Source organism: Budorcas taxicolor, chromosome 19 (genome assembly GCF_023091745.1).
Source record: "Budorcas taxicolor isolate Tak-1 chromosome 19, Takin1.1, whole genome shotgun sequence".
Taxonomy (NCBI): domain Eukaryota; kingdom Metazoa; phylum Chordata; class Mammalia; order Artiodactyla; family Bovidae; genus Budorcas; species Budorcas taxicolor.
This window is the reverse complement of record NC_068928.1, coordinates 18478648-18499728: the sequence shown is the minus strand read 5'-3', so window position 1 is coordinate 18499728 and position 21081 is coordinate 18478648. Positions and strand designations below refer to the sequence as shown.

Here is a 21081-nt window from a genome sequence, read left to right as displayed (position 1 = left end):
AGACGTGGCAGCCTCTTCTGCCCATTTCCGCCCCCTTAGGGTCAGGCCTCCAGGAGGGGCAGCCAGCTTCCTTTCCGGAAGATGCTTAGTTCTGGAAGGTCCCTGGGAGATCCCACTGGACATCTCTGCACAGAGGTGCAGTCAGCTCTGCACCCCAGGAGCCGCCTGGCAGTGGGGGATGGACGACTGGACCAGGGTACCTTCAGTCTCAAGGTACCACCGTGCGTCACCCACCTCCGTCACCCATCATTTTGCTGTGGAAATAACTCATTTAACGTCCTGCACAGAGAGAAACTCTGATGGTGGTGCCGCCCAAAGCAGGGGGTTTGAAGAGCCCTGAGTTTGTAGAATCTTGGTCCTGCCAAGAGAGGGCACCCTGTCAAGAAAGTTTGAAAATATTACCTACTTACCCCCCCCCCGCCGCAGCAGTTCAGTTAAAAATTCTGACTTGGGCCCAGAATGTCTCTGAGTTGTTGATCTCAGAATCCTTTTTTCATGGGACACCTTGACATACTCTAAGAAATGCCCTCCTGGTGACCTTGGGTACGGGTTCAGTCTCTCTGGGTTCTATTTGCTTCCTTAGCAAAACTGGGACCCTAACCCCCATCCTGCATACCTCACAGGGACAGTGATGGGAAGGGGCTGGGCCACGTTAGTCTCTGCTGTCCCCATTGGCTTGAGAGGCAGCTGGACACAGTGACCAGACCGTGGTCGAGCCTCTTGGTGTCTCCAGCCCCTACCTGGGCCTGCTCGTCCAAAGTGTGGGGTAAACACCCACGAGTCCCATGGAAATAGACAGGATCCTGGAAATGGCGCCTTCAGGCTCCAGGCACATGTGGGTTTCAGGTCCCCCTGCCAGGGCCACAGGCTGTGCAGCTCTGCTGAGATCCTTTGGATTTTCTTCAAGGGAGAGACCTATGGTAGGCAAGACATCGCCCTTGCCCTGTGGCTACCATAGGTATCTGCCTGACCCCTACCAGGCAACAGGGAGGGGACTCGATTCACGTGGGGGACTTCAGGCTGATGGGGTATCAGCAGCATATACCTACATGGTATTTATTTTTTTTAATTCATATCTTTTTAATTGAAGGATAAGCACTTTAGCATATGGTGTTGGTTTCTGCCATACATCACCATGAATCAGCCTAGTGTTTATTTTTTGCCAAGCTCTCCAATCCGTAATCTCCGTGGGTCCTGACAGGAACAGAATGAGGTGGCGTCTGCCAGCTCCATCTCACAGGCTAGAACCCCAAGGCTTAGCAAGGTCAGGGTTCGTCCAGGGTCTGGTGGTGAGTGTGCGACGCGGCTGCGTTTCTCCTCACCCTGATTCAGAAATTCCGCAGTGAGGCTCTCAGGACTCACAGTCTTTCTCATTTGCCACCTTCTGTTGTGCTGACAGCAACAACGTGGACATTTCCGGCTGAAGCCCCCTGTTTTGTTATTTCAAGTAACTAAACCTCAATTCACTAGAAGATAATGAATGAGATGTTTCCTGTTAGCCCCATTTTCTGGGCAACAGCGGGCTGGCAGGAAGGCATTTCTTTTTGACTTGAATTGTCTGTGCGGGGTTGAAGGGTGCCTGGAGGGGTGATTGGACCCAGGAGCTGGGTCAGTACTGGAGGGTGGGGGTAGGATGGATGGGACGGGTGTGTGGGGGGTCGGGGAACCACAGCCTGGGGGAGACACTGGGGTGGCACGGGCTCTCAGCGCCCCTGGGCCAGCATGCCCCTTTGATGAGCAACCATTCCCATTAAATAAATAAATGGAACGGACCTAATACTAACCATAGAGTGAGCCGCGCCTTTCAGACTATTCTGAGGACCCAAGATACCAACCGAGGGCCTAACGCCAAGGTCAGAACCAGTGGACGCAAGCTCCACCCTCCTGGGGCTCTTTGAGCCTGTGCCCAACCCTCCCCAAACAGTGTCCCAGGACAAGTGCCCTCCCTTACCCCTTAAAGGGCGAGTTCCCTCCTGCCCCATCGGCCAGGAAAAACCCCCCCAGGGGCGGGATAGCCTTGGCCTCACCACCCACCTGCCCTCAGGCCCACCCCTGGTCTTCCTCCCGGTGCTGGCACCCCAGAGTCCCAAGTGGCACACCCAGACTGGCCTCGCTCTTGGACCCCTCCCTCCCAATCCTGAAAGGATCCTGAGAAGTCACCTAAAACCTCACCAGTCCGAGTGCCCATGGTAGCGCGTCTCCCAGGAGCTGGTCAGAGATGTGGACTCTCAAGCCTGGCCCCAAGCCTCCCTGATCTCAACCTGCATTTAAACAAGCTGCAGGTGTGTCGCAGGCACCCTGAAGTCCCAGGCCTGGGGAGGGGATTTCCTGCATCTTTTCCATCCCACAAGAGGTCAGGTCTGTGCTTGCATCTCTTCTTCGCACACGGCTGGTGCTGGACCTGCCCATGCCGGGCACGGGCCAACTGAGGGAGGGCACCCATAGGGCCCTCTGCCCAGACCTGCGAGCCTCTCTGAGTCCTGGTCTCTGAAGCCCTCAAGCCACAGCCTTCCCCTTTGTGTGGGTGGCCACCCCCGTCCCTCATCCCAGACATGTTCCCTACGTCTGCCACCATGGAGAGGAGTCAGGGTTGCCCCGCCACCCTTGGAGACAGGTCAGCGTCACTAGTTAGAAGTGGAGGGGACTCTCTTCTCGGCGTCCACTGGGCTTGGCAGGGAGACCTGTGGCTGAGTGCCCCGGGATCTGGATTTGTGGTCAGGAAAAGACCCTGGAAAGTCATCCCCAGCCACTGAAGTCCTCCCTGTGAGCCTCAGGCTCCTCACCCCAAACTCCTCCTCCTTCTCGGGGACCTCCCAGGGACTGTCCCCATCATCCACCCAGAGCCCTGAGACGGGGCCTGCGAGTGCACACCTCCTCCCTGCCCAAATCCAGCAAGCCGGGCCCCTGGCCTTTAAGCTCTTCCCTCTAGACCTCTCTCTCCTTCCCCTACACAGCCCTGGTCTGCAGGCCTCCCATCTCCCTCCACGCTGCCCTGTGAACTCTGGGCTCCTTCCCAAACCCCAAACCTGCTTCGCCGGCCCTCTTCTAAAGGGGAGAGTCTGATGGGTCCCAGCCCTGTTCCCCTCTCCCACTTATTATCTGCCTGCCCTCCAGCCACACAGGGCAGCTGATGGTTCCCCAAGTCCTTCAGGCCCCTCCTTGGCCTGGCTGCCTTCTTCCTCCTCCCTGCGTTTGCTCATGCAGTTCCCCCATCACCATCCCCTATCCAGCTGTTGTGTTCAACTCTGCCATCTTTTAGGGTCCGGCATAACCACCACCTCCTCTAAGCCCTCTGTTTCCACTTGGCTCCCACTGCTGGAGATTTGGGTAGTATTATAGCAGTATGGGCTTCCCTGTTGGCTCAGATGGTAAAGAATCCACAGGCGGGAGACCTGGGTTCGATCCCTGGGTTGGGAAGATCCCCTGGAGGAGGGCATGGCAACCCACTCCAGTATTCTTGCCTGGAGAATCCCAGGGATTCATGGACAGAGGAGCCTGGTGGGCTGCAGTCCGTGGAGTTGCAGAGTCGGACACCACTAAGTGACTAAGCACACACATGAGCATTATGGTGGATTCACAAGTAGCTCAATGGTGAAGAATCTGCTTGCCAGTGCAGAAGACCTGGGTTTGATCCCTGGATGGGAAAGATCCCCTGATGAAGGACGTGGCAACCCACTGCAGTATTCTTGCCTGGAGAATCCCACGGACAGAGGAGCCTGCTGGGCTACAGTCCATGGGGTCACAAAGAGTCGGGCACGACTGAGCATGCATGCATGGTGAATTCTGTTCTTTTCTAACTCCACAATACTGTGAGTAATTTTTTACAAGAATAAAACAAGCTTTTTGTCCCCCGCTCTGAGTTAAAAAAAATGATCCAATCCATTTAAAAAATTCAACCAAGTAAAGAATGTAGAAAGAAGAGGTGAAAGGACCGCTATCCCAGCAGATGGAGACAACCTGTGTCCCAGCTTCGTGACCAGCCTCCGGGCACTGAGTGCCTGGAACACGCTCATTTAACTGGAGTTTGCTCTGTGCCAGGTTCCAGGCTACGCTCCGGGTCTTTCCTTTTAAATCCTAACAGCTCATGAGGCACACGTTATTGCTCCGAGAGGTTGAGCCAGTCACTCTTGGTCACACAGCTGGCCACACAGCTTGGTCACACAGTAGGAGGACCTCCTACTGCCCCTGGGCATGTGGCAGTGTCAACAGCCATCTACACACCTGGTTGCTGTTCCCTAGGCTATTTTTATTTTACTTCACTGAGAAATACAGCCGGACAGCTGTCCTTTTCCTGGGAGCTTCCTGGGAGCTGGTCTGTTCCCCGCCGGCCCCCGCCCCGGGCAGTCGGGCTGAGGAGACGTTTGCTGAGGGACTGGACAGGGGGACAGATGGATGCACAGGCCAGTTCACCTCAGAGACCACCCGGCTTCTGTCCCTTTCGTTCCTATTCAGACACCGAACAAAGCCCTCTTGGGTGGCCTGAGGGATTCTGGTCAGGAGTGGCCAGGCTGTGAATGAGGGGCCGGGTGGTGACACTGGGACCCGCCGGGGTCTCATAATGGAAGGCGTCCCTAGCCCTGGAGGCGGTGGCCTGGGTACCATGTGACTGCCCTGCAGGCCACCTGGCCCGAGGCACCCCAACCCCGTTCCTTTCTCTGTTGTGCACTGAGCACCTTTTCTCACACAGCCACCCTCCCGCCCCTCCCTTTAACTCCTGGAGCATCCAGAGGATAGCGTCCTTCATCTGTCAGCCCCCTACACACATGCACACACGCGCATCCAGCTGTAAGAACCAGAAACCAATGCAAAGTGGCTTAAATGCTGAGAAAATGTCTTTTTCATCCTAGCACGTGGGCCCAAGGTAGGGCAGCTCCAGGGCTGGCACCTTCAGGGGCTCAGAGGCATCGTCCCACACCTAACGTCATTCCGTCAGCTCCCCCAGTTAGGCCCAGGGTGTGTCCTCTCTCCAAGAGGCAAGAAGTGGGGGGAGCACTTACTGTGAGTTTTTTCTTTTTCCGCATCATCAAGGAAAACCTCTCCCAGAAGCCTCCCACGGGGGTTTCCTCATGTCTCATTGGTCAGAAGTATACAACATGCTTTTGCTTAAACCAATCACTGGCAAGGGGGCTGAGCCCACCTGTCTAGCTTGGTCCAGTCAGGACTCATGCCCTGGAGTTGAGGTTCCCCCAAGACACCTGGTCCAGGAGAGGTGGGCAGCCATCTCAGCCACATCAGGGCTGCCCAAAGGGGAGCGGATAGAGGAGGGGCAACATGGAGGTGACCAGCGAGATCTGCTTAGGTCCTTGTTCTCATTTCTTGACTTTATAGAAGAAAGGAAGTGAGTCAGGTTGAATAAGCCCCCAGGGTCACACTTCAGGGTCCCCATGCCATTTATTTACTGTCCCTGGTGAAGCTGTGTTAGATGCAGACATTTGCTACTAGCTCTTTACTCCATCTGTTTCTTCTGATTTTCTTCTCTTTATCTGCCTAACTCCTTCCCCTTCCAACCATGGACTTCCTGGGAAAAACATTAGAATCCTACGGACATCAGAGCAGAAGAGACCCTCAATGCTAATGGCATCAGCGGCTTCAGTTCATTTTCCAGATGGGGAAACTGAGGCCCAGAGAGGGAGGGGTCTCCCCAAGACCACTCTGTGAGGTCCCTGATGGCAGAGTTGGCACGGGACTGAGGGCCAAGAAAGCACAGCGAATCTGAGACTCGTGAAAAGGTGGAGCCCACCCGCCTGGCCTGTGACTTGTGCAGTCACACGCGGTTCAGTGCTCTGCAGTCACTAGCTTGAAATTCCAAATAAGATTTTAAACGAAGGGTCTTAATGTTTCCACCTGCACTGGCCCCACAAATAACAAAGCTGACCCTGAGCCCCCAGCTCCTGACTCCTACAAGGCGCACTTCCCCACCCACCTGTGGCCCAGTCAGCGAGTGTGACTGACTCCACGGGACAGCCCTTCCCAGGGAGGAGAGCAGGCTTCCAGAGGCTGGGGGTGGTCCCCAGCGGAGCCAGGGGTGCAGGACCTGACAGGACCCCTTGGGAATCCCTCCCTCATCTCTAGCTGGCTCGGCCTGACTCCCCTCCTCTCCGCTCCCTGCTGAGAATTAACAGAGGGATGGTGGCTGCCCCCTCCCCCAGCCTCTGTGCCCTCTGTCCTTTGGGCTGGGGGTGGGGGCTCCAGAGTACAGGGCCCCATTGTGTGCCCTGATGGCAGGCAGCTGGGCTGCTGGGAAAGTGGATAAACAAGCAGTCCTGAGCGTGTGCTCCTGAGGCCCGAGGGAAGGCCAGGATCCCCTGGGGTGGTGGGAATAGATGGGAGTGACCCAGCTCTGTCTCCCAGGAGGACTGGAAGCAGTGAGATGTGTGAAATGCTCGAAATAACACCCGACACCTAGGCAGTGCTCTTCAGCGGGGGACTTTGGGACTTGTGACTGTCACTCTAGGCCTGTGACACGGGATAAAGTACCGCCTCCTGGGCGTGGCTTCCAAGCCCTTCTTCAGACCCTGTTCCCTCTCTTCCTGGCCTCATCCGTGACGACACTTGGCTTCCCATTTGCCCTCGTGGCCTCCCTCACCCCAGAACTCTAGGCTTGGCTGGTACCCCCTCTCTCCGCTGCTCCCTTGGCTGCCTGCCACACCTTTCCCCACCAGCCTCTCCCAGCAGAATACTGTCCAGCCAGTCCTGGATTCAGGATGCCCCGGGCCATGTTCCTGACCCCAGCTGTCCCTCTCTCTGGAGCTCTCGGCTCCAGCAGCTGCCTCACCGCCTCTGGGGGTCTTCTCCCCAGAAGCACTCAGAAGGCAGACGAGGCTGGCGGTGGGGAGCACGACTCCCAGCGGTGGTCTCCCATCAGAGCTGACAGCACATCCTGGCCCAGCCCAGGATCCTCCAGGGGCCTGAGCCTCCCTGCTTGACTGCCCACCTGACTTTGCAGCTGCTTTTTTATGCTCGGGAGTTTCAACTCCATCCAACTTCAAGCCCAGCCCTGGAACTCCCTTCGATGGTGCAGAAAACTTCAGGGGCTCAGCTAAGCCAAGTGTCCACCTAGGGTAGCAGGACCTGCCACTCAGATGCCCCCGGTTTCAGGAAGGGAGCGGCCTGGGAGGATGGAGAACTTGGACTTTAGGGGTTACCATGGCAAACTGGGAGGAGAGCAGAGGCCTGTCTAAAAGAGTGTGCTCTAGGACCTCCCCGGGGTCCAGGGGCTAAGACTCCTAAGGCGAGGGGCCGGGTTCGATCCCTGGTCAGGGAACTAGATCCCACATGCCACAATTAAAGACCCAGATGCCTCCACAAAGATCAAAGATCCTGCATGCCGCCCCTAAGACGCAGTGCAGCCAAATAGAATAAATATTAAAAAGAGAGGGAGGGTGTGCTGTAACTCAATGGGGGCCCACTATTGCTGTGGGGAAGCATAAGCCCAATGTTCCCAAATCTTTAAGAAAAGCCAGATATCCCACTCTGGGTGTGCAGTGTCCTTGATTTAAAAAGAAATTTTTAGAGCGACTTCCCTGATGGTCCAGTGGTTAAGATTCTACACTTCCAGTGCAAGGGGCTCGGGTTCCATCCCTGGTCATGGAATTAAGACTCTGCATGTTGCAGGGGCATGGCCACACACACACAAAGTTAGCTTTACAAATAATAAATTTCACTTTTTGTGGGGGAGGGGACATGATTCCATGAGTTTTAACGTCTGCATGGATTCCTATAACCACCACCGCAGTCAGGGTACAAAACAGTTCACCTCCCCCTACATTCCCTGGTGCCGCCCCTTTGCGTTTAAACTGTCTCCTCCTCCCTCCCCTTGACAACCACCGACCTGTTCTCTGTCTTGATCCATTTGCCTTTTCCATAGCACTGGAATCGCCATTTGTAACCTTTTGAGACTGGTATCTTTTGCAGAGTAAAGGCGTTTGAGAGTCCTCCATCTGCTATCAATTGTTCCTTTTTATTACAGAAGAATTTGTTTATCCATTCACTGTCAGAGGATATTTGACATGTTCCCGTGTTTTGGCGATGTGTGTAATGCTGTTAGACACATTCATGTGCAGTGTTTTGTGTGTGAACATAAGTTTTTATTTCTCTAGGATAAGGATGTTCCGTTCTGTTCTGAGCTGGCCGAGAGTTTTTATCATGAATGGATGTTGAATTTGTATTGCTTTGTCTCATCCACTGAGATGATCGTGTGATCTTTCTTCTTCGGTCAGCTTTAGATTTCATCAATTAATGGTCAAATGTTGAACTAGCCTTGATGGATAAACTCCACTCGGTTGTGGCCATGTAAATAATTAATCAATGTATATAAAAATAAATAATATATAAGTATAGATTGTATATTCTGTGGGCTTCACAAATGTATAATGACATATTCCATCTTTAAACAGTGGTCTCTCAGTATCTGGGAATTGGTTCTAGGACCCACATGGATCCCAAAAAACTTGGATGCTCAAGTCCCTAAGTTGGCCCTCTGTTATCCAAGGTTCCTCAGTATTTGTGGTTCTGCATCCATAGATTCAACTAACCACAGATCATACAGTATTATATGCACACCAGCTGTTTTTTTTGTCATCTCCATGCTGCTTCCAAGCCTGTCCAATGAATTTTTCATGTTTCAGTTACTTTATTTTTCCATTCCAAAATTTCCATTCAGTTCTTTTTCATAGTTTCTATTTTTCTTCTGAGAATTTCTTTATTTTCACTTGTTTCAAGAATGTTCACCCTTCATTCATGGAATACAGTTACAATAATTGCTTTAAAGACTCTGTCTACTAATGATAATATCTGGGTCACCTTGGGGTTGGTGTTTATTATCTTTTCTCTTGTGCCTTGCTGAGCTTTTCCTGTCTCTCTACATTTCGAGTAATTTTGGACTGTGTCCTGGACATTCTGAATATTCTGAGACTCTGGGTCCTGTTAATAATACTCCTGCTGCATACCTAGTAGCTCAGTCCTGTCCAACTCTTTTGCTCAGTCCTATCCAACTCTTTTTGGACTGTAGCCTTCCAGGTTCCTCTGCCCATGGGATTTCCCAGGCAAGAATACTGGAGTGGGCTGCCATTTCCTTCTCCAGGGGATCCTCCCCATCTGGGGATCAAACCCTCATCTCCTGTGTCTCCTGCATCAGCAGGCGGATTCTTTACCACTGAGCCACCTGGGAACCCCTAAAAAATACTCTGAAGAGTACTGATTTTTGTTTGTTTGTTTAATCAGAAAATCAACCCAGTTAGGTTGAAGCCTCAGATCCCAACCTGCCCTCTGAGTAGTCAATTCAGTTCTCAAAGACTTTGAAGTGCTATTTGAATCCTCCTCAAATGTACACTCTCCTGGGACCCGACTGTTCACTGTCTGCACTGTAGTTCTGTTCTCAAAGCTTTTGGCATACTCTTTTGGGTTAGTTCCATGTACCTGCAGCTCAGGAATGGGCCCAGGACTTCAAGCACATCTTATCGGATCATAATCTCCAACTCTGTCTTCTCTGTGATCCCCACCTCCCCAAACCCCAAGCTCCCAGGAGCCCCTTTTTCCTGGTCCTTTGACCAGAAATCTGAGGTCCTGGCCACCCTGTGTACATCTCCGAGGACTGGTCCACCTGCAGGTCGCAGTGGGGAGAGGAAAAACAAGAGAGGACCGAGTAACAGGAATCCCCCTTGCCCATGTTGACCGTTTCCCCAATTTTCCAAGTTTCTCCTTCTTCAGGGAAAGATTTTCCTCCTCTCTGAGTTTTAGGTGCCTGCCTGGCTGCTCGCACTCACCTCTGAGACTGGGCCTTGCCGTGAGGGAGGGCTCGGGAGAGGGCTTACAAAACAAACATGCAGCCTTCCCTGGTGGGCCTGTGGCTGAGACTCAGCCTTCCAGTGCAGGGGGTGCGAGCTTGATCCCTGGTTACGGAGCTAAGATCCTACATGCCTTGCAGCCAAAAAACCCAAAACATAAGACATAAGCAATATTGTGAAAAATTCAATAGACTTCAAAAGTGATCCACATTAAAAAAAGACACAGCATTTGTCCCCCTTTATCTATTCCAAAAGGGTCCCCTTTCCTGACCTCTTATCCAAAAGAGAGTTTCTTTGTAAATTAAGAAAAAGATAAGAAACAAAAATTTTTCTTAAAAAAATAACATATATATATGTATATATATATATAAAAACAGAGTTTCTTTTAGAGCTTTTTCTGTTCACACCTGCTGTGCAGTTCTAGGGTTGAGTTACCTGAGCCTAGGCTAGAAAACGTGTGAGAAAAAGTAAATCAGGGGACTTAACACTATTCATCTTACTTCAAGATGTTTGCCTTGTTTTTGGTTTTTATTTTGTTGTTTATGTCTAGTTTTAATTTTTCTCCCAAGTTGTCTGCTGTGATTTACTTTTCAGAGTCCTTGGATAGTTGCTTTATGTATATTCTGTCCAGAGTTTTTAGTTAGAACCAGTGCAAGAGACGAGAGTGTAGAGCTTCTGACTCCATCTTAACCCGAACCAGAAGCCTTTTGGATCTTGGCATTTCATTTTAAATATTTAAATTTGTCTACAGGCTGCATTTAGCATGTTAGTTGGAGACTTGTGCTTTAGCAAGTCAACATTTGAAACACTGCTACTGCTGCTTGCTAAGTCGCTTCAGTCGTGTCTGACTCTGTGCGACCCCACAGACGGCAGCCCACCAGGCTCCCCCGTCCCTGGGATTCTCCAGGCAAGAACACTGGAGTGGGTGGCCATTTCCTTCTCCAATGCATGAAAGTGAAAAGTGAAAGTGAAGTTGCTCAGTCGTGTCCGACTCTTAGTGACCCCATGAACTGCAGCCCACCAGGCTCCTCCATCCATGGGATTTTCCAGGCAAGAGCATTGGAGTGGGGTGCCATTGCCTTCTCCATTTGAAATACTATTATCTAGTATTTCACATCCTTTAAACATTCAAAAAAACATTTTTTTGGGCCATGTCACGGGCTTGTGGGATCTCAGTTCCCTAACCAAAGATTGAACCCAGGCCCACAGCAGTGAAAGTGTGGAGTCCTAAACACTGGACTGCCAGGGAATTCCCTAAATATTTCAAATTCTTAAACAAAGGTTCTCTGGACCCAATTTTTCTAGGTGAAAAGAGAGTAGAATTGGGAATTCTCTGGCTAAGTCTCAGCACTTTCACTATCATGGGCCATGGGTTTGATCCCTGGTCAGGTAACTAAGGCCCCACAAGCTGCATGGCATGGCCAAAATCAGAGGAGAATACAGATTTATCTTTTCTCTGGTCAGAGCAAGCCCCACACTTGTGATAATAATAGTGAGTATCACTGTATTAGTAGAAATAATAGTTATTACTGGGTAAGAGCATGAACTCTGGGGCAGGCAGCCTGTGTTCAAATCCCAGCTCTACCTCTTACTAGCTGTGTGACCTTGACCCTGGATGAGCCTTCCTGAGCCTCAGTGTCCTCACCTGAACAATGGGAATAATAATAGCATCTTCTTCTGAAGTGGTTGTAAGTCTTCCATGAGTTCATATGTATACAGTGCTCAGAGCTGGCCTGGCATCAGAGAGGAGTTACTAAGCATTTGTTTGATTAATAATTCAATCGCTAACATTTATTAGAACTGCAGACTGAGCCAGCTTATCTCCCTTGTTCAGATAATAGCTTGCCTGAGTCCGTCTGGCTTGCAGATGTCCAAATTGGGGAGGCGTGGGTGGCTGGGCTCAGGCTCAGGGCAATCTGGCTGATGATCAATCAGAGGGCAGCAGCAGTGATACTCCAAACATCGTCTGGCCTAAGATAGAAGAGCTATGACCCGGGGAGGAATGAGTGGGGGAGAAAATCAGCCTGAAGAGAAAGGCAACAGAAATAGAAGGGGAAGCCTGGTAATTGGGTGGCCCGAAAAAGGAGGATCAATATTTTGCTGCCAGGGAAACTGATTGCTCCCCTGGCAGCCAGCTCCGCGGCCCAGCTGTGTGCGCGCCAGCAACAACAGCTGCTCCTGTAGCCCCTGCCAGGCCCAGTGTGCCCACCCCTCCCACCTGGGAGCCCACAGGACAGTGCAACCCAGCCATGCAGGGTGTGTGCGCCCCATACAGGTTATGAACCGGGGTCCCGGTTCACCGCGAAGACCATGTGTGCATGCTAAGTTGCTTCAGTCTAACTCTGCAACCCCATGGACTATACCTTAGCGGGTTCCCCTGTCCATGGGATTCTCCTGGCAAGAATACTGGAGTGGGTTGCCATGCCCTCCTCCAGGGCATCTTCCTGACCCAGGGATCGAACCCGCACCTCTTAGTCTCCTGCACTGGCAGGTGGGTTCTTTACCCCTAGTGCCACCTGGGAAGCCCAAAGACCACATGTGGGTGGTTATATACCATACTCACCATGTGGCCTTGAGTAAGCCCCTCTCCATCCCTGGACCTTGGCTTCCTCATCTGTAAAATCAAGGGCTGGGCCAGCTGAATCCCCCACCACACACACCCAGGGGTACTGGCAAAAGCCTGTGTCGTATCCAGGAAGGCTGACACTCTTGGTGATCTAGGTGAGGGGAGTCCAGCCGTAGAAGCTAAAACTCCTTCCACACATAAGCGGCCAGGAGAGTGAAAGAACGTTTTGGTGCAGACAGCCTGGCAAGAGCCGCCTCTGGGAAGCGCAGGGTCAGCGGGCCCTGGGGTCAGGGAGGAGTTCCCACTACAGAAACTGTCTCAATGTGTTAGCCTCTCTAAATGTCAGAGTTTCGGTTTCCTCAGCAATAATGGGAGACTATAACAGCAGCCACTATTAAGGTGGTTGTAAGGATCAGATGAGGCTAGTCTGCCAGAGTTTATGGCAAGCCCTTGGTGAGCTCTGTCTGGTTTTAAAGGGCTGTACAATTAAAATAAGCCATTTTCTCCTGGGCTTCCCCGATGGCTCAGACAGTAAGAATCTGCCCTCAATGCAGGAAACCCGGGTTTGATCCCTGGGTCAAAAAGATCCCCTGGAGAAGAGACTGATTAAACTTAAAGACAACTTACATTAAAAAAAGAAAATTAAAAATACCAAACGACTGTACAGCAGTTGGTGTGCCAGCTGATTCACACCCACTGTGTTCTAAGACCTTCCCTCTTTGAAGACCCTGTGGGAGTCCTGGGCCCACAGCTCAGGGGCGTTCCAGGGACTTTGCAGGGATCCTCATCTATCTGCCTGTCATCAAGGACCCTGGCATCTCTGCTCCAGGCTGGCTTTCCCCGGAGGCAGGGGGATGGACAGCCTGCCCCTCTCCCCCAGTGTCTCCCAGCCTGGGGGAGTCAGGGACTCCACCCACCAACTACAGAATCCACAGCCTGCCTCCCCGTGGATCTGAGGTTGAGATCAACCTCCACATCAGCCATTCAACACTCCGGGGTGACTCTGACCTTGACCCTCATCAGAGATAATTAAAGCATAGCTCCCGACCTTGGAGGGGATTGTAGGGGTGAACACCAGGAGCCCCAGCCCATCCCTGCATTCATAGCCCCCCTACATTGCCACTGACGAGAGGGCAGGAGGAAAGGAGGCGGGGCACCGGCCGGGAGGGTGGGGGGGCTCTCCACAGCCCTGCAGGTGGCACCTGGGCATCGCTATTCTCAGAAACCACGTCACTGCCTGGCAGTGTCAGAGGCTGCCTGAGTGATAGGGCGGGGCTGGAGGACAGCTGCAGTGCTGAGGCGCCAACGGCCAGGATGGGAGCTGGTAGGAAGCCACCTTCCTCCTTCCCTGGGATTCTTCTGGCCTTTCCTGAGGGCCCGCTGGGTGCCAGGTTCAGTGGTGGGGAGGTTACAGAAACAGAACATACCTCTGCCCACCCTTTACCCCCAGACGCACACTGGGTGAAGCCTGGTCAGCAAGCTTGGAGACGGAGGAGGGGTGCTTTTCCATGTAGGGTCTTCCCTTGCCACTCATCTTCCAGGGCCCACTGGGCACATCCCCGTAATTGCAGGGGGCTCCAGAGCATTCGTCTTCCACATGCCAGTCTTTGCAGAAATAACTTGGAGACGGAAGCTCCACCCAAACAAATCCGGGTTCTGAGCACTGTGGGAATGGATTTGCTTCTCCTCACTCATGCTGTCCGTCCACCTCAGAATAAAGTGGGCCCCCCACGGTCTGGGGCGGGCACTGACCCCACTGAGGGAGCGAGGGCTAGGAGAGGACCACTGGTGTCCCCTTGGCTCAGGTGACAAGCCCTCTCCCCTGGCCAGCCTCACCCCAGCTCTGGGGCATCCTGGGGGCCTCATGCCTGTCCCTCCTTCCTTCCCACAGGTGGAAAAACTCGTGAAGTATTTGGATCCCAACGACCTGGGGAGAATCAACTTCAAGGACTTTTGCCGAGGGGTGTTCGCCATGAAAGGTGAGGTCTTTCACCTGTGGCTTGCCCTCCATATTCAGGAGTCTCTCTTCTGTGTGTCCCCTATTGAGGTTAGTCCCAGTGGAGAACATCTGGAGGGCAAGAGCCTGTCTCGCCTCTCTCCACGCAGCCCTGGCCTGGCTTCTGTACAAACTGGATGCCCCATCTCTCTGCCTTTGAATGACCAGCTGGTCTCTTGAAGACTTGGGTCATCTGCCTCCTGGCAGCCCTACCCATCCAAGGCTCACTCATCAGGAGCAAAGCTGCTGGGCTGGGCTCAAGCCCTGACCCTCCTCTGTCTGTCTGTCCATTCACAGGGTGTGAGGAGCTGCTGAAGGACGTGCTGTCCATGGAGAGTGCCGGGACACTGCCCTGTGCACCTGAGATCCCAGACTGTGTGGAGCAGGTAAGAAGGTGGCTGTGGGGAGGGGAGGGGGAGCCTCCAGCTGCCCACCTGGCCCTGCTTGGTCTTCTTGCCTTTGCTTCACGTTTTTGGTGTCAGGAAGACACCAGAGCCCCCTCTGAGGGCCCTTTGGCTTCAAAATCAAGAAACAGATTTTGAAATTGGAACAACACAAGCCACAGCAGAGGGTAGGGGAGCTGGGGGCCCTCACAGGCCACCTTCACCCGGCTCTATGCTCCAAGGAGAAGCTGAGTCCCAGAGGGCAAGTGTCAGCCGGTGGTCAACAGCAGGCGGGGTGACAGTGTCTCTCTTTTCTCTGACACTAGCTGGGTGTCCGGCAACTCAGTTCAACTCTGAGACTAACTGCCCAGAGTTAGTGCAGGCCCCAGGGCCAGCACCTCTGTTCCACCAAACCATCCCAGTTGTGGGCAGCCGCAAAGGATCCCTGCACTTCGGCTGGGCTGGCTGCAACCGCAGGGGTTCCCACAACCCCCTTCGGTAAAACAACTTACAGAACTCAGGAAGACACTGTATTTATGATTATTGCTCTCTTATAAGGACACGTTCACAAAAGATGCGTGGGGCGAGGTATGGGGGGCGGAGCGGGGCCTCTCCAGGGCAGTGTGTCACCAGCCCAGAAGCCCCGAGTCTCATTGCTCCAGAGTTTCTATGCCCCCATCTCCAGTCCTCTCACCTCCTGCAGTTGGGGGGTGTGGAGCTGAAGATCCCAACTTCCGAATCACCAGCTTTTGTCTTTCTGGTGACCAGCCCCATCCTGAGGCTCCCTGGGGGCCCTGCCTCATTAGCATGAACTCAGGACGGGTTGAAAGGGGCTCCTAAAAAATGGCAAGAGTCACTCAGAAGGTTCCAAGGGTTTTAGGAGCTCTGTTCTAAGAAGCAGGACGAGGACCACCGGTCCCCAAGGCGCTGTCTTACTCTCATCATCACCTAAGGTCTGCTCATTGCTGAACTTCGATCATTTCCCCAAATACTTGCAGCTGCATCTTACAGGTAACGCAGGTCACCATGCCTGAACTGACAGTCTGGAGGGTCCCTCTGGCTGAGACTCCTGGAACGGGGAGACGATTATCGTGGTTTCCCATCCACGGTGGCTCCAGAACCTCTGCTCCATCCTCTGGTTGGTGCTTCACCTGGACCCGCAATACAGGAGTATTTTCTGTAACTGAAGGAGGCTCAGGACCCCAGAGGTCGGTCACTTTGGCCAGTGGCGCACCTCTTGGGATCCAGCTGAATGGGTGGGTCAGGCTTAGAAATGGGGGAGGGGGACTGTGGACAAAGAATGCTGCCTGCCGTATCAGTAGCAAAGAATGTTGTGGCCATCACACCATCAGCTACTGCAGCCTTTGCCCCCCTCTCCAAGCAATGCGCCCTGAGGGGATTCAGAATGGAGAAAGCAGAGTCCTGGCCATAGATAGCTAAAGTGAATGTGACAGTGTTAGTCACTCAGTCGTGTCCGACTCTGCGACCCCATGGACTGTAGCCCACTGGGCTCCTCTGTCCATGGGATTTTCCATGGACAGAGGAGTGGGTTGCCATGCCTTTCTCCAGGGGATCTTCCCGACCCAGGGATCAAACTGGATCTCCTGCATTGCAGGCAGATTCTTTACCGTCTAAGCCACCAGGGAAGCCCCTAAATAGCTAAGGTGAATATCAAAACAATGATTTCCGTGAGTCCAGACTCTTGCTTCTTCCCATACATAGACAAGCGCTAAACTCATTAACTTGAGATATATGTTTTTCTTCAATTGATAGTAATATTTTGACATTCTGACCCCATGGTTTTTGGTTTGTTTGTTTTGCAAGACTCCTATGTATCCTGGCTCCTCATTACCTCTTAGGAACACTCCAGCAGAGCTTCTGAGAGGCTATCTCTCAGGCTTAAGTAAATCGCTGAATAAAACCTAGTTCTCAGCTTTTAGGTTGTGTGTATATTTTTCAGTTGACAGGGCCATAATGCCCAGAAACTGCCCAACAAAATGGTGTTAGAGAAGGCCAAGGCTCAAAGGTGGAGGAGACCAGGTGTAGTCCAGGACCTCCAAAGCAGGGTTCAGGTGGTTGGACCCCAGGGTGGTGTGCCCAAAACAGGGGTCCGCAGGGAGGAGTGAAGCGAATTGACTCGAGGAGCCACAGAGGCCAAGAGTGAGGGCTCCAGGCCTGCCTTGGGAGGGCCGGTGGATATGGGGTGAGGATGTATTTGGGCAGAGGACCCTAAAAGCAGGACAGACATGTAGTGTCCTGGAGCTCTGGGGAGTGAGCCCCTCGTTGATTGAACAGGAAGCAAGGCAAGGAGGTGCGCTGTAAGGCCATTCAAAACTGGGTCCACACCCCATTTTGGCCGCTGACTAGCCTGCAGACCCAGGCATGTTACCATCCACCCCTCTGAGCCTCATTTCCTGCAGTTGTGAAGCAGAGCTCGCCATACCCTTCTGGTGATTCAGTGAGAAAACTGGCTGCTAATACAAGAGAATCCCCTTCCCTCCGCGTGCAGTGTCTTGGAGATTGGTATGAGAAACAGGCTGAGGTCCGCATCTTTCTTTCACCCTTGGATAGTGTTTCACACCACATCAAAATACAGGCCTGCGTGTGAGGAGCTGGAGGCCGGAGCGGAGCCCCGGCCGGGTTTCCCTGCCAGCCGGCCGCCCCAGGGCCGGCCCCGTTCTGCAGCCGCAGGCTGCTTGCTTTTGTGGCCGCCACGCTAGGCCGTCCACACTGGCAGGTGGAGAAGAGGGGAGAGGTGGGCCTGGAGCAGCTGGCCTCCGCGAGGGTGCTCCTTTTTTCCAAGCAGCATTGTTGTTTTATAGAATCTGGGGGTTACAGAAGAGCGGAGAGACCAGGTCAGTGGAATCTCAGCAACGCTAACACTCCCACAGCGCCTCTCTCGGGACTTTAGGTATAAGCCCGTCCTGTGAACTCTTTTCTGCCCCTCATGTAGGTCTGGCCCTTACAGGGGGCTCTGGTGGCCGGAGCCCAGCAAGGTGGCCGTTGATCACTACATGCACTGGGCAGCCTGGGGGGCAGTGTCCGTGACTGAGGCTCTGTTCCTCACCATGGGGTCCTGGGTACTGGGAGGGGAGGGGGACAGTGCAAAGCCGGTGGGCCGGTGGGCTCCCACAGGGAGGGGTTGAGAAGGCCTGGCGAACTCCGTGAGGAGCCTGGCTAAAGTCCTGGAGGCTCTGTGATGTGACTGAAGCCCTTCCTGCAGGAGCTCGGGCCCCTGCACCATCTGGGCAGCTGTGGGGTCCATTCGGCTGAAGGCCAGGAAGGGCGAGACCACGGCTCCTCAGGTTGGGAGGGGCTGAGGGGGCCGACACGGGGCCTGTCCTCATCCTGCAGTCCTGCCCCCTCAGCGCCCTGCTGTGTCCCTTGTGTCCCCTAGGGGTCAGCTCGAGACCAGCCAAGCCAGAGCGTGCCTGGATGGTTACGTGGGCTTCCCAGGTGCCTCTCCGGAAGGAGGGCTTTGGGACCACGTGTGGGTGACGATGATGCCACAGGGTGGTGGGACCACGAGAGGCTGCTCTCCTAGCCTTCCCTCCATCCCCCGCTCTCAGGGTACAGTAGTAAAGTAGTGAAATGCTCTGTGTGCTGGTTGGTAAACTGGCACAAAGCCTGCATCCTTAGGACGCCTGGCCCCACTCACCCTTCTTCCAGGTCCCTCAAACTCCCGCCACCGTTGCCTATCACCACAGAGGCTCTGGGCCTGCTGTCCAGACAGTGCGAGTCCATCTGGGTAGGCGGCTTCTGCATCCCACCAGCCCTTTCTTCTCTCTGCTGGTGGAAAACTCACTCTCGCTTCTGTGTCGCTGTTTATGGTGAAGGATAGTATATGGCGTTTTCCTAACATTGCCGGCGGTTCACACCGCTCCTGTGGAACAGCCCCTCCTTCTCCACTTATTTGAAACGCCACCCCTTTATCGTGAGCTAAATCTCTGCGTAACGTGGGCCTCTTTCTGGGCTCTGGTCTATTTGTGCCGATCTATTTATCTCCCTATTTCTAAGCCGAAACCACAGCTTCAGTTACTCTTGCTTGATGGTGTAGTATCTGATAGAGAAAGGCTTCCTCCTCATTCTTTTTTTTTTTAATATATATTTATTTATTTGGCTGTGCCAGGTCTTAGTTGGAGGATTCGGGATCTTCAGGCTCTGTTGTGGCATGTGGGATCGAGTTCCCTGACCGGGGATCCAACTTGGGTCCCCTACATTGGGAGTGTGGCATCTTAGCCACTGGACCACCAGGGAAGTCCCCATCATTTAAAAACAAACACGTATTTATTTCTGGCTGTGCTGAGTCTTCGTTGCCGTGTGCAGCGTTTCCTCGTTTCAGCAAGTGGAGGGCTACCCTCCAGCTGCAGTCCGAAGGCTTGTCTTGCTGCAGAGCGCGGGCTTCAGGGGAACGGGCTTCAGTCGCTGTGGTGTGTGGGCGCAGTAGTTGCAGTTCTAAGACTCCAGAGCGCAGGCTAACTAGTTGTGGCCCACAGGTTCAGTGGCCCCTCGGCATGTGGATCTTCCGGGACCAGGGATTGAACCAGTGTCTCCTGCATTGCAAGACGGATTCTTAACCACTGACCACAATGGAAGCCCTCTATCATTCTCTGTTTAAAATGTTTCTTGTTATTCTTGTATATTTTCTCTTCCAGAATACTCTTTTTTTTTTTTTTTTGGTCAAAATTCATTTTAAATCCCACTAGAGATTTTGTTTGAAATTTGTACATCAATGGAAGGGAACTGTTACTTTTGTGTGTTTTTTTTTTTTTCAATCTTGAATTCTCTCATCCAACAACATAGTATATCTCTTCATTTTTATGTCATTCAGGAAAATGTTACAATTTTCTCAAATAGGCTTTGCACATTTCTTCATAGGGTGACTCTATTTTGAAGTTTCTATTTCTGTTACATGTAGAATCTTTCTGCCATGATATTTTCTAATTGGTTATGGCTAAATGTCTAGGAGACCTCTTGGTTTTGAATGTTAAACTTGTCATAACAACCTTACTAAACTCTTTCGCTAGTTCATTTACAAATATTTACTAGCTCATTTACAAACCATTTTCTAGTCTGCTTAATCTATATAACAATGCAGTTATATTCTTTTTTTCTGCATAAATTTAAATGGTTACATATTTCATTGCAAGAAGACAACCAAATTTATTTTCCAGTTCCTTATTATTGGTTTTAAATATATATACATTTTTATATATGTATGTATATGAAAGTGTTAGTCCTTCAGTTGTGTCCAGTTCTTTGCAACCCCATAAACTGTAGCCCCCCTGGCTCCTCTCTCCATGGAGTTCTCCAGGCAAGAATACTAGAGTGGGCTGTCATTCCCTTCTCCAGGGGATCTTCCCTGACCCAGGGATCAAACCCTGGTCTCCTGCATTGCAGGCGGATTCTTTACCAGCTAAACTACCAGCGGGCTTCCTGTTATAATCATTATATAATCTTTCTTGTAGCTAAACTGTTCCCCATTGTTCTAGAGAAGGACAAAGGTTGCCAAACTCCATTTCCCATGGGCCAAGTCTAGCAGCCTGCTTGTGTAAATAAAGTTTTATTGGCACACGGCCACACCCATCGTCTGCTCGCTTGTTTGGCTGCTTTCCCACCACAGTGCGGAGTTGAGTGGCTGCCACAGGGCCTGAAATATTCACTACCTGCCCTTTACAGAAAAGGTTTATGTTATGTCTTTATTTGTTTGTGTATCTTTGGCGGTGCGGGGTCTTCGTCGTCACACACGCTTTTCTCGAGTTGTGAGTGGGAGCCGCTCTCTAGTTGCGACTCAAGGGCTCCTCCTTGTGGTGGGTTCTCTTGTTGCAGAGCTTGGGCTGTAGGACACGTGGGCTTCAGTAGGGGCAGTTCCTGGGCTCTAGAGCACAGGCTCAACAGTTGTGGCACACAGGATTAATTGCTCTGCTGCATGTGGGACCTTCCCAGACCTGGGATCGAACCCGCGTCTCCTGCATCAGCAGGCGGATTCTTTACAACCGACCCATCAGGGGGCCCCGTTTACCAGTCTTTAAAATAAAGTCTGATAGGTGGAAACTGTTTCATCCAAAAGATGCAAATCTTAGAATTTCTCATACATCTGTCAAACTCCTTTCCAGAAAAGTTGTGTCAATTAAGCTTTCTTCAGGATTGTGTCAGATTCCTCCTACCCTTGGATACTGGCTGTTCTGCTTTCTCAGATCTTTCTCATTTGAGAGGCTAAAATTAGGATTGCTCTTTTGAATCATAATATGGTTGAACTTCTTATATTGCCTTTATCGGTCACCAGGAGTTCTTTTCTTCATTAACTGGCAGCCCACATTGTTCACCCTCGCTTCTGTGGATATATTCATT

The 21081-nt window shown here is 52.2% G+C and overlaps 1 protein-coding gene across 1 annotated transcript in view; it reads left to right on the top strand.

Moving 5' to 3' along the window:
• RAB11FIP4 (RAB11 family interacting protein 4) overlaps positions 1–21081 on the top strand; it is a 102331-nt gene that overhangs the window by 14213 nt on the left and 67037 nt on the right. Inside the window, exons 2-3 of the mRNA XM_052658405.1 lie at positions 14243–14330; positions 14645–14733. Coding sequence (XP_052514365.1) covers positions 14243–14330; positions 14645–14733 — 177 coding nt within the window. The remainder of the gene's footprint in view (positions 1–14242; positions 14331–14644; positions 14734–21081) is intronic.